General features: G+C 42.3%; 1 protein-coding gene across 3 annotated transcripts in view; it reads left to right on the forward strand.

Annotated features, from left to right (window-relative positions):
- Positions 1-10081, forward strand: part of Trs33 (trafficking protein particle complex subunit Trs33) — a 35545-nt gene extending 25464 nt beyond the window's left edge. For all 3 annotated transcript variants that reach the window (XM_069329813.1, XM_069329862.1, XM_045755302.2), the window contains exons 2-5: positions 4897-5057; positions 7588-7649; positions 8086-8287; positions 9313-10081. In XM_069329813.1, coding sequence (XP_069185914.1) covers positions 4977-5057; positions 7588-7649; positions 8086-8287; positions 9313-9438 — 471 coding nt within the window. In that variant the 5' untranslated portion in view covers positions 4897-4976 and the 3' untranslated portion in view covers positions 9439-10081. The remainder of the gene's footprint in view (positions 1-4896; positions 5058-7587; positions 7650-8085; positions 8288-9312) is intronic.
- Positions 10082-14073: the final 3992 nt, after the last annotated feature.

The raw sequence follows: 14073 nt of genomic DNA on the forward strand, positions 1-14073 counted from the left end.
GGGGGGGGTGGGTTCTCGGTAGGTCTTGGGGGGGTGGGTTCTCGGTAGGGCTTGGGGGGGGTGGGTTCTCGGTAGAGCTTGGGGGGGTGGGTTCTCGGTAGGGCTTGGGGGGGTGGGTTCTCGGTAGGGCTTGGGGGGGTGGGTTCTCGGTAGGGCTTGGGGGGGTGGGTTCTCGGTAGGGCTTGGGGGGGTGGGTTCTCGGTAGGGCTTCGGGGGGTGGGTTCTCGGTAGGGCTTGGGGGGGTGGGTTCTCGGTAGGGCTTGGGGGTGGGTTCTCGGTAGGGCTTGGGGGGTGGGTTCTCGGTAGGGGTCGGGGTGGGCTCTTTCGGGATCTGGATAGGCTCTCGGGCTTAAGGAACCTCTGTAGGGCTCGGGGTAGGTTCTTGGTCGGGCTCAGAGTGGGTTCTCGGTAGGGCTCGGGGCGGGCTCCAGGTACTCAACTGACGGGTTCCAGTTCACTCAACTGGCGGGCTCCGGTTCACTCAACTGGCGGGCTCCAGTTTACTAAACTGGCGGGCTCCGGGTGTTTGACTGGTCGGGCTCCGGGTGGGTGACTGTTCGGGCTCCAGATGGGTGTCTGTCCGGCTTGGGGGTGGGTTCTTGGTAGGGCTTGGGGGTGGGTTCTTGGTAGGGCTTGGGGGTGGGTTCTTCGTAGGGCTTAGGGTTGGCTCTCGGTCAGGCTCGGGGTGGGCTCTTTCGGGTTCGGGATGGGCTCTCGGGCTTGGGTTACCTCTGTAGGGCTCGGGGTAGGTTCTTGGTCAGGGTCAGGGTGGGCTCTCTGTAGGGCTCAGAGTAGGTTCTTGATAGGACTCGGGGTGGGTTCTTGATAGGACTTGGGGTAGGTTCTCGTTAGGGCTCTGGGTGGGTTCTCGGTCGGGCTCGGGGCAGGCTCCAGGTACTCAACTGACGGGTTCCAGTTCACACAACTGGCGGGCTCCGGTTCACTCAACTGGCGGGCTCCGGTTTACTAAACTGGCGTGCTCCGGGTGTTTGACTGGTCGGGCTCCGGGTGGGTGACTGTTCGGGCTCCAGGTGGGTGTCTGTCCGGCTTCGGGTGGGTTCTTGGTAGGGCTTGGGGTGGGTTCTTGGTAGGTATTGGGGGTGGGTTCTTGGTAGGTATTGGGGCTGGGTTCTTGGTAGGGCTTGGGGGTGGGTTCTTGATAGGGCTTGGGGTGGGTTCTTGGTAGGGCTTGGGGGTGGGTTCTTGGTAGGGCTTGGGGGTGGGTTCTTGGTAGGGTTTGGGGTTGGCTCCCGGTCAGGCTCGGGGTGGGCTCTTTCGGGATCGGGATAGGCTCTCGAGCTTGGGGTACCTCTGTAGGGCTCGGGGTATGTTCTTGGTCGGGCTCAGGGTGGGTTCTTGGTAGGGCTTCGGGTGGGTTCTTGGTAGGGCTTGGGGTGGGTTCTTGGTAGGTATTGGGGCTGGGTTCTTGGTAGGGCTTGGGGGTGGGTTCTTGGTAGGGCTTGGGGGTGGGTTCTTGGTAGGGCTTGGGGGTGGGTTCTTGGTAGGGTTTGGGGTTGGCTCCCGGTCAGGCTCGGGGTGGGCTCTTTCGGGATCGGGATAGGCTCTCGGGCTTGGGGAACCTCTGTACGGCTCGGGGTAGGTTCTTGGTCGAGCTCAGGGTGGGTTCTCTGTAGGGCTCGGGGTGGGTTGTTGGTAGGGCTCAGGGCAGGTTCTCTGTAGGGATCGGGATGGGTTCTCGGTGGGGCTCGGGGCGGGCTCCAGGTACTCAACTGACGGGTTCCAGTTCACTCAACTGGCGGGCTCCGGTTCACTCAACTGGCGGGCTCCGGTTTACTAAACTGGCGGGCTCCGGGTGTTTGACTGGTCGGGCTCCGGGTGGGTGACTGTTCGGGCTCCAGGTGGGTGTCTGTCCGGCTTCGGGTGGGTTCTTGGTAGGGCTTGGGGGTGGGTTCTTGGTAGGGCTTGGGGGTGGGTTCTTGGTAGGGCTTGGGGGTGGGTTCTTGGTAGGGCTTGGGGGTGGGTTCTTGGTAGGGCTTAGGGTTGGCTCTCGGTCAGGCTCGGGGTGTGGCTCTTTCGGGTTCGGGATGGACTCTCGGGCTTGGGTTACCTCTGTAGGGCTCGGGGTAGGTTCTTGGTCAGGCTCAGGGTGGGCTCTCTGTAGGGCTCAGAGTGGGTTCTTGATAGGACTCGGGGTGGGTTCTCTGTAGGGATCAGGGTGGGTTCTCGGTAGGGCTCTGGGTGGGTTCTCGGTCGGGCTCGGGGCGGGCTCCAGGTACTCAACTGACGGGTTCCAGTTCAAACAACTGGCGGGCTCCGGTTCACTCAACTGGCGGGCTCTGGTTTACTAAACTGGCGGGCTCCGGGTGTTTGACTGGTCGGGCTCCGGGTGGGTGACTGTTCGGGCTCCAGGAGGGTGTCTGTCCGGCTTCGGGTGGGTTCTTGGTAAATCGGGCAAATCGGGCCTTGCATAGTGGGCTGAGAATTGCGTTCTGGCTACTAGGTACGACATTATATATATATATATTATATATATATATATATATATATATATATATATATATATATATATATATATATATATATATATATATATATATATATATATATATATATATAGAATTTAATAGTTTCTTTTCATCGGTTGGTGCTAATCTTGCCAGTAAAATCCCACAGACTCAGACACATATTAACACATATCTCTCAGGCAGCTATCCAAACTCTCTTCTCCTTTCACCAATCAGCCCGGCAGATGTGTCCATCATACACTCTCTAAAAACCAAGGCAGGGAACACCAGTGAAATTCCGTCCATTGTGTACAAGAGAGCCTCCCATGCCCTTGCCCCACCCATAGCACTACTGTTCAACAAATCTATAGAGTGTCACACCTTCCCTGATATCCTCAAAAAAGCAAGAGTAACGCCAGTCCATAAAGGAGGCAATCCGGCGGACATAAACAATTATAGACCAATATCAAATCTACCCATTCTATCAAAAATATTTGAAAAAATTATTTACAAACAGCTCTATTCCTACCTCGTAAAATTCGACATACTCAGCCCCTGCCAGTTTGGCTTCCGGTCCCAAAAGAGCACCAACGATGCAATCATTAGTCTCCTTGATGTTATCTACTCAGCCCTTGACAAAAATGAGTTTCCGATTGGACTCTTCATTGACCTAAGAAAAGCCTTTGATACTGTTAATCACAACTACCTCTTACTTAAACTCCAGCATTATGGAATCCGAGGCCTTGCCCTTGACTACATCCGATCCTATCTTAGTGACAGACACCAATATGTAACCATCAATGATACAACTTCTTCCACTCTACCAATTACCGTTGGAGTGCCACAGGGCAGCATCTTAGGACCTCTTCTATTTCTTGTATATATAAACGATCTGCCTAATGTCTCTAATATTCTCAAACCTATACTGTTTGCTGACGATACTACTCTTATCTATTCAAACCTCAACCCACATACACTAAATAATGTTGTGAATAATGAATTAAAAAAAGTCCACTTATGGATGTCAACGAACAAACTAACATTAAACATCGAAAAGACTTACTACATCTTATTTGGAAGCAAATCATCAAATGCAATTCAGCTACAGATAGACAACATTAACATCAGTAATAAAGATGATGGCAAGTTTCTTGGCCTATTCCTAGACAAGAGACTCAACTTCAGCACCCACATTCAACACATAACTAAGAAAGTCTCTAAGACAGTTGGTATACTCTCCAAAATCAGATATTATGTTCCTAACTCTGCTCTCCTCTCACTATATTATGCACTAATTTACCCCTATCTTAATTATGGTATCTGTGCATGGGGGTCTACCACTGCAAACCACCTTAAGCCCATCATCACACAGCAAAAATCTGCTATCAGAATGATAACTAACTCAGCTTTCAGACAACACTCAGCTCCCTTGTTTAAATCCCTAAACTTGCTAAATATTAACTCCCTCCACACATTCTCTTGTGTCAACTACATTTACAAAACCCTGTTCTTAAATGCAAACCATGCTCTGAAACTCTCCCTGGACAGATGTAATAGGACCCATTATCACCACACCAGAAATAAATATCTCTTTGATATCCCCAGGGTCAAACTTAATCTGTGTAAACACTCTATGCAAATTAAGGGACCTAGTTTATGGAACTCACTCCCTAGTGAATTGAAAAACTGTAAAACTTTTGCCTTATTTAAAAGCAAAACCAAAAAGTACCTAACTTCATCTTCTTAGTTTCCTACACTGAGCTTTAAATTTGCTCTGTACCTAGTGTTACCCAATCTCCCAATTTTTATGTAATTTCAAACAACCTTATCATTGTGTTCATTGCTGTCTTCTTTTATGTGCTAGCCATATGCTGTATTGTGACTACCAATTTTTGTCAACTACCATTCAAGCTGTCATTGCAACCAATCTTATATTGTTTCTGCTGTATTATGCCTACCAATTTTTTTGTCAACTATCATTCAAGCTGTCATTGCAATCAATCTTAGCTACCTATGTGCTTTAATATACTGTACCTACAATTTTCTCTCATCTTTTTTTTCATTTCATGTAATCTGTTATCATTTTTTGTCTATAATTTTGCAAGTATTTACCTCCTTAAAATTTTCTTAGATTAAGGACCTGCCCGAAACGCTGCGCGTGCTAGTGGCTTTACAAGACTGTAATTACCATATTTGTATCCTCACATTCCTTATGTACATTCTTGTATATGCATAAATAAATAAATAAATAAATAAATATATATATATATATATATATATATATATATATATATATATATATATATATATATATATATATGTATATGTACATCGTGTAGTGTACTCTATATATCAATATATATTACTTTGAAACCCGTATCAATCACTAAAAAAAATTGTGCTAGTTTTATTACAAATTCGCTACTTTCAGGAATTTGGAGCTGGCAACCCTGAGTGTGTGTTGTTGTTGTTGTGAGGTTGGTGGTGGAGGGCGGCCCACAGACGCCCACCATGGCCGAGGAGGTGATGTTCGACTTCATTCACATGGAGGCCGTCAGGTACGCCTTCCAAGGAGGAGAGAAGATGTCAGAAGTGAGTGTGGGGGAAGGCTACTCGCTGGTGGTAGCTTAGTTGTAAACTCTAATGGGGAGGCGGGAGTTGTAATGCTATCCTTAGGGAGGGTGTAGGTTACTGGCTTAGTGCTAGTGTCAGGCTGAGGACTGTCATGGGGACCTTAAACCACTGCTTCTCAACATGTTATGCCTCATTCACCAACATTTCCATCGACTAGCACACCTGTGGAAGCCTAATGCACATTTTTATATGTTGAATGTCATGATAACGTAAAGTGATAAATATTGTAGAGTTTGAACATCTAGTTTTAAGGATTGTATAGTATTTACCTGAATTTACCTGAGGGCCATTAATGCACTAATAGCCTTGACGAGGACAGGAAGCCAGTGGCTTGTCAAAGGATCCGTCATTTATCGTCCATGATTTTTTCCAGCTGGATTTAAAAATTTAAGTTTTGGCTTTCATGGCTTCGGCAGGTAGGCAGTTCCATGGGTTTATAATCCTGTAGGTGAAGAAACTTCTCATGGTTTTCAAGCCTGCGTTGTGGCTTGTTGAGCTTGGAACCGTTACTCCTTGTCTGCATTACATGTGACCTTTTGAAGACGACGTCAATCAACATCCTCCAAATTGTTCAGTATTTTAAGTTTTGATGCAAACTGCCCTGTCATGCATGGTATGCAGTGTTTCTAGATCTGAGGCCTTCAACTGTTCCTGGTATGAGAGTCAACTTGGTTCTGGAATTAATTTTGTTACCTGTGTGTTGAACTTTCTTCAAACCAGCTACAATATGTCTTTCTGAAGATGAGTTTTCCCATGCTAGCAATAATCCAAATGGGTCACACCAGAGATTTATGCTGAAATGCATTTCTCCTAATTGCAGTAAAATAAAAACAGAAAATTAAATAGAATTACCATGCCCCCCCTCCCCCCCCATGATATTCTTCCATAGACTCCCCAGTTCTAAGCTATCATGTATGGGGAGGTGCAGGTTAATTGCCAGTGTTAATTTAGCTGGGGACTATTGTGGAGCCCTGAGCTATCTTGTAAGGGGCAGTATAGGCTATGTGCTAGTCCGTCAAGTTGGAAAATTTGACCTCTCTTCTTGCAGTACCGTTGTTCAATCCCCCAATAGTTTCAAGTGGCTGGGCATCATTTCTTCATATTGTTCCTCTATCCCAGCTTCCATGCTGTCCTCATAACCCTAAAATGTGCTATCCATTATACTTGTTTAAAATGTTCTTCTCGTAATTTCCTTTCATTAGTACAGGTGCTAGTTATCAAGGTTCCCCCAGGGTCTAATTATTGACCCTTCCCCACGGTGCAACCCCACAAGAAGCTGACTAACTCCTGGGTACCTGTTTACTGCTAGGTGGACAGGGGCATGAGGTGATAGGAAATGCGCCCAACCATTTCTGTCCCACCCGGGATTTGAACTCGGAGTTCTCTATTGTGAGTTGAGAATGAACCTGACTCACTACTGGGACCCTTTGGGCCACCTCAAGGTAACCTCTAATATAATAATTGTATGAATTTTACATGGGAGAGGATCTTTGACAAGTTGCTGGCTTCCTGTCCTCATCCAGGCCACTAGAGATATGGTGGCCATTAGATAAACAGATACACAAGCTTATTGGCTTGGCAACTGTCATTATATACTGTAGTTTTTTCCTAAGTACATTATCAAATAGTGTGTGTTGTCATGTACAATAGCACGCAAGAAGTTCTTTATCAAAGTTGCATAGGTAATGGAGGTACCCAAAACAATTAACTACATTTTAATATCCACTCCAACTGAGCCAAATCTAAGCTAACCTAGACCAACCTAATGATGTGTACATAAGAATTAAAGAGCAGGCTTTTTTACCCATACTAGGCAGGTTCTGTTTAATAATTTTTAATTTGCTGTTTGGGGTGGGGGGGGGGGAAGGACAGGCAGCCTGCTTATGCATGCAGTACATGTTAGGCTTAAATCGAGGTCTCAAAGATGCAACTCCGCACCAAGTTGATTAACTCTTGGATACCTATATACTGTTAGGTGATCAGGAGCATTAGGTGATAGGAAACGTCCCCAACCATTTCTGTCTTGCCGGGAAATAGAACCAGGAAATCTCGATTGTGAGTTGAGAACAACCCCGACTGTACTTCCAGGAGCCCCCGGTAGCAGTCAAACAGGTAGCTGTACTACCTGTATAGGTAGTCCTGCTGTACAGGTAGTACAGCTATATATAGTACAGTACAACCTGTACAGGTAGTACGGATTATAATTTTTCCCCAACATTAAAAATAAATGTTTTATGACATAAGAAGGAAAGAATTTTTTTAAGCACTAGGAAAGGGACCTAAAACAAATAGATGTGCAGTTTGAAGGTGTAGTTAATTAAATGATAAGTTTACTAAATAAAGTTACTAAGTGACTCAAATTTTTGTCTTCTGTAATGAGATTAAAATAAGCATACACTTGATTGTTATGTGAAATTTCTTGATAAATGATATACTGTACTGTATAAAAAGGAACAAGCTCTTAATTTATCATTCTTATCCCCATTAGGATGAAGCCATCTCAAAATTGGAGCACATGGGTTTTGCCACTGGTTACAGGCTTGTTGAAAGGTAGGAAATGTGGAATGGCAATTACATAAAATATGGAAGTGTATTGTATTGCTTACATCTATGGTAGCCTACTATTTCTCATGTATCTCCTCGTGTTATTCCTTCCTTGCCCCCATGGAGAGTACCCCTTCCGAAGTTTTGTACATCCTTAACCCACATCACTAAAGCTTTTACCCCTCCTACGGTTCTGAAATGCCTTTTCCTTGAGCACTTTTCTTCACACTCCCACTCCGTTACCATCTTCAACGATGGGTCTAAGTCTGCAGATGGTGTAGGCTACTCTGTTGTTTTTCCTGACAGCTTTTCCTGATAGGTTCTGAGGCTAAACATTAACATCATCATAATTAAAATGGCTATAACAATCTCCCTATAAATTTGTAAGATTTGATAAAAAAAATATTTTCTAAATTTGGTTTAAAAAAATTTCTTTTGACAGATTAACAAGGGAATCTGGAAGGTATAAGGATGAGTTGGACATCATGAAATACATTTGTAAGGACCTGTGGGTAACCGTTTACAAGAAACAGATTGATAATTTACGAACTAATCACCAGGGGGTTTATGTCCTCCATGACAACCGGTTTCGCTTTCTTTCTCACATGGCAGCAGGAAAGCAATATCTTCAGTATGCTCCAAGGGTAAGTAAAAGTATAGTACTTGCATTGTTTTGTCAGGAATGTAACACTAAATACAGTTTATAATAGCCAGATTTAATATTTGTGAGATAAATTATCCATTGTGTGGTTTCCAGTATTATATTATAATAAATAATAATAAATTAAGACAAAAGTATGTACATACATCGGATACAAGAACAGTGGAGGATTCCGAGGTAAGGCATTGTCTTTACAATGCTTAAAGACACTAACACGCAGAGCATTTCGAGCATTGTGATACATGAATGTCCTAATTCAGCATAGGTTAATTATATCTAACTATATCTATATCTATCTCTTTATCTATATATCACTGTATTTGAGACTTGACAGTTTTCTCCTGGCATCTAAGAGTTATGGTAGTTATAGTATATTTTCTCAATAACCTCAGAAATGTATTTGATATTTTTAAATGTTGTGCTGTTGTAGTTCACTTTTAATGAGGAAGTACACCTAGGATTCTAAAAAGAAATCACATGCCTTGTACTATTTTTTTATTTTTTCTCCTCCAAATACATGTTATTCTTACGCTACTGAACATTTGTTCTCCTATTATAGCTATACTGTACAGTATTTCTTTAATGGATATAGTGCCAGAGTAGTAAGCATATTTAGGTTGCTGATCCGAGTTGAATTTTTTGTGGAAAGGGCAGTATTGCATTGAATAAAACTAGAGCTAATTTCACTAGTATACTTTTACACCCCATCTAGCTCATCAGCTCATCATCAAATTTAAACAGCTTCCTAGATATTCAAACAGGAGGGGAAGATATACTATCTAGCAAATTGTGACATCCTGGTACTGAATGCATCACTTGATCAGTTAAGTTTAATACCGTACCATTTTGTACTGCGGTAATCAACATATTACTGTACATTCATTAGGTTTCTGAACATAATTTAATGCAGATAAAAATTACCCGATCTCTAATTTTTTTTTGTTTTTACAGAAACATTTATACTATATACTGAATCGAAGCAAGTTTCATTATTTTGTATCTTTAAAGTACCTGGCCTTCACTTGTGGACTAGTGCGTGGATGTCTAGCCAACTTGGGTGTCACCTGTGTGGTCACAGCAGAAGTTACACAGCTTCCAGCATGCAAGTTCCAAATCCAAGTTCAACGAGGGTGATTCTTCCGATAATTTGTTATTTATACGATTAAATACACGTATAGTTTTCATTATTTTAAAGAATAGTTATATTATACTGTTCAGTATTAATACTGACTTATGCATATAAATAAAACAATCTCACTACTGTTCTATAATTCCCTGGTTTTACCAAAGCCTCAACAGGTTAGTGCATTATTGTTTAAAAGTTTCATTCTTGTTGATGACAATTATGGAAAGGGATTTTTCACATTTAGCATGGTAACTCGTGATCTTATGTCTCGTACTTTTTATATCCGTTACATTAAAATGGGTGCACAAATTTCTTAAATTCCACAAAGGCAATGATTGATTTGTCTGGTGTTGAAAATGAAACTGCAGCCAGATAGAACAACATTTAATGCATTATTCAATCTTGTTACTAAAGTGCTTTATTAAAAAAAAATGCATAGTGTACTGTACTTAAAATTCTGAGAGGTTGCACTTATAATTTAATGTTGTCATTCTCTTCTCTTTGCATTCAATTTAATTAATAGCCACCCTGTGGTAGAGACCAAAAATGAACTGCAGGATCAAAGTAGGGCATGACAAGGACAAGATAAAGCTGTCAATAATATTAGATGTCTTATTGTTAATGCTTTTATAAATAAAGGCAAGTATCCTATTTGCTTTATTCTGTATATTTATGCACTGATTTTTTGGCTTATGATCCTTACTGATCATATCTCCTAGATATTTCTCACATTCAGACCTTGCAATTTCAATATTGTCCAACTGGTATCTAATAACTTATTAATACCTAAGCTAGAAACCTATATTTTCCAATACTGTACTATAAAAAAATCTGAAATGTAACAATATTATATATTGTGGGTATATGCAGTTAGGTCTAGGTTAGGTAAGGTAAGCTGTTTTGGTTACATTAATTTGGAGTGTGTTTACAATACAGGCTGAAAGTGAAAGCAGCAAATTTTGCAACCCATCCTCAGACCAAGTCCATTCCATCCCCAAAGATACATTTTTAAATTTTAACATGCTGTGCATTCAAAATAGGAATGTCCTCATAAAAATTAAGTTATATTAGCATACCGTGCAAATTTAGGCATTGGTTAGGGATTTAGGTTCTGTTGGCAACTACAGTATTTGTATTTGTAGTACGTGGGTGAAGCATTTACCACGGTGGGGTTCAAAAAAGTCATCAGCGAAGCACTTGTTTGAGAAGTGTTCTAACGTCATCAGTTGTGAGTCATGAGTTAACTGTTTCATTCATAAAAAGGGTGTTTGGCAGGTGCATGGAATGGACTTTGCCCTTTGTTAACCTGGTTGATACCTGGTTAATGGGGTTCTGGGAGTTCTACTCCCCAAGCCCGGCTCGAGGCCAGACTTGACTTGAGAGTTTGGTCCACCAGGCTGTTGCTTGGACCAGCCTGCAGGCCCACATACCCACCACAGCCCTGTTGGTCTGGCACTCCTTGAAGGAAACAATCCAGTTTCCTCTTGAAGAAATTAATGAAGAGGGGCTGAATTTTGAGTCGTAGCCTCAAACATGGCTAGGTGGACTTTGTCCAAATACAGTACCGACTTGTGTAGTTTTTGTAGTCTGTATTTAACTTGCACATTGTGACCCTCACAGTCCTTTATTTTGATGATGGGCTGACTAGTAAACATCTTAGCCAACTCACAAATAAAATACAGTAACTAAAGAAAAATGGATATAAATCAGAGAGCGAGAGAGAGAGGGGAAAAAAAAAAAGTCCTTGTACACAATAATAGGTGGATAAAGCACTTGACCAGGACAAGTCATACACAGAAAATACACACATTGTGAATAAATATTCAAGATAAGTGAACCCTTTTATTTCACATACCACACTGTATGCCATTGGTCTAATTTTAGTCATTTGCTGTTGGATGACATTTTTCTCTAAATGTCTTGCTTACCTTGTCAGAGAGCCTAAAATAGATGGCACTAAGATTTTTGGTTAAGTTATGAAGTGACAATGATATTGAGGCCTTACAAAGAGCTCTACATGAATTCCACAAATGGTCGGAAAACTTGCCAGCCTGTCCTCATAAACAAAGGACAAAAGTGATTTCATGCACCTGCCAAACCCCGTTTATGAATGAAAAATGGTTTACACACGACTCGCAGTATACGTAAGAACACCTACAGGTTCCAGACAGAGATTGTCACAGCCCTCTTTCACCCGAGGCCGGCTTCCTTCAAGACCAAGCAAAAGGAAGAGTGCCAATTATTAAATACGACGATTATTATTATATCATTAATTAATAATTATCACTTCATTCTGCTTGGTCTTGAAGGAAGCCGGCCTCAAGTGAGAGGGGGCTGTGACAATCTGTCTGGAACCCATAGGTGCAGGACTGGGATGTCCACCTCCTGGGTCTCATGCGGCCCAGGCTCTGCTTCATTAGGCTGAGGTCGTTCTTGCCCTTGATGGGGTGGTTCTTCACCGGCCCTGACCATGGCGGTCTCTGAGTTTGGAGTCCCTGTGCCTCTTTCAACAACTTCGAGGTAAACTCCGGAGCTGGAGCCCCAAGCTGACAGTTCCTGCGACGGCACTGAAACCAATCGTATTGGCGTTTGCCTTTCCATTGGAGACTTTCGGCGCCGTGGAGAGGGGAAGGACCTGCTGCTTGGGTAACAGCTTCTCTGTATCAACCTACCCTGGCTTTGCGCTCTGGAGACGCCACTCCAGACCAACAACCGATAGTCTCCTAAGACTGATGATGCCTACTAACAATAATTTATATTTCAGTAATTCTTATGAATGAACAGCATGTTAATTAAAATTTATGAATATGTCTTCGGTGTCGACCGCTGGAAGGAATGATCATAAGTTTGTACTGGCAAATGCTCTTCAATATTGAAAAATGCAAGTCCTTGGATGTGAGGCATAACAACTGCATCACACCTACCAAACCAATAACATTACCTTGCAGCAAATTGATGAAGAAAAGGATCTTGAATTCAGAATCCACCAATCACTGAAAGTGGCAGTAAAAAAGCAAATTAAACCATAGGAATAGACAGACAAAACTTTGTCTATTCAAGGACATTTGAATAGACAAATTTTTTCAAGGAAAAGAAGGTATTTATACAGTTGCACAAATCTCTGGTGCACCCCCAACTTGGATTATTGATTCCAAGCATGGAGACATCTTCAAAAGGACATACCTGCTTTGGAGAGTTCAGCACCGGGCAACAAAAATCATTCCTGAACTAAGTCGACTCTCATACCAGAAACAGTTGAGGGCCACAGCGAACTTCCACTGCAAACCAGACAAGACGGCTGATCTCATTGAAACTTTTAAAATACTGAACAGTTTGGAGGATATTGATCCAGACCACTTCTTCAAAGGGTCAGATGTAACACAAACAAGGAGCAATGGTTTCAAGCTTAACAAGCCACAATGCAGGACAGAAAACAGCTGCTTTTTCACCCATAGGATTATACTCCCTTGGAAATTCCAACCTGAAGCCATACATGCCTAAACACTGCTGAATTTCAAAATCTAGTTTGATGAAAATCATCAGGACAAATGGGGAGGGGGTATCTTTGACACCCCTCTATCCTCATTGAGACCACTAGAGATAGTGGCACTTGGGTAAATATTGCCACTTCTACATTGTGTTAAAACATACCATACAAAAAATTTTTTTGTGTTGTATAGTATACTGTTATGTATTATTATATATTGGATGTTGGGGGAGAGGGGTAGGGGTCAGAAAAGGGAAGAGAGAGAGGGGATAGGAAAGGATGTATGACAGATAAGGGAGACGTGGAGAGGGATGGGGGTGAAGAGTCCCAAGCACAACTGAGTACGTCTTTAGTGCAGTATAAGCAAATAACAGTAAAATTGGTTAAGATTAACCAACTAGTAAAGGGTTCAAATATTGTTCTTTGAACTTCTCCAAGCAAATGTTCCACCAAATGAAAGTGTGAAATGGAGGAATGATTATGATGGGGGAAAAAATGTTGATACTGGTCTTTTATAAACTTCAGAAAAATGTAAAAAAAAAAAAAAAAATATATACTGTATATATATACAAGTGATACAGGATTTAAATAAACTGATCTAACAGACAAGTAGTGCTACATAGCCTTCCCGGTTTGGTGCCTTCTTTGATACAGTAATTACTTACAGAGACAAGCATTTAAACATGAATGTCTGAAACAATCTTATTTACACTTGGCCACTGCACTGTTGGTAGTTCCCTAGGAACAATGTTTGCAAAAGTAATTATCAAAATAAGACACCAAGCTGGAAGATTATTTATCACCGTCCATGTCATGGGATATTCTAAAGGTCCTAAATATTATTCGGGATGCCAATACTAGAGCAAAAAGACAAGATACGCAATGTCAAAGATATTGATTCACCAAGGATCTTATCTACAGATATACGACTCAAAAGGGATGCTGGGAAAGCAGGACCTACGATCACCTAGAAAATCAGGACATTTTATGAGATGAGGCCCACAATGGTAAGTGGGACATTGCATTTCAGAGACAAAGAAGCAGGGTGTTGGTCCATTATGTGCCTACGAGTTAAGCACATATCGCCGATATGCAGCCTAGCCAGAGCTGTTTCCCAATGCATATTTTGGTGTCAGAAGGAAGGCATCTTAAAAAA

This window comes from Procambarus clarkii, chromosome 1 (genome assembly GCF_040958095.1).
Source record: "Procambarus clarkii isolate CNS0578487 chromosome 1, FALCON_Pclarkii_2.0, whole genome shotgun sequence".
In the NCBI taxonomy this organism is placed as follows: domain Eukaryota; kingdom Metazoa; phylum Arthropoda; class Malacostraca; order Decapoda; family Cambaridae; genus Procambarus; species Procambarus clarkii.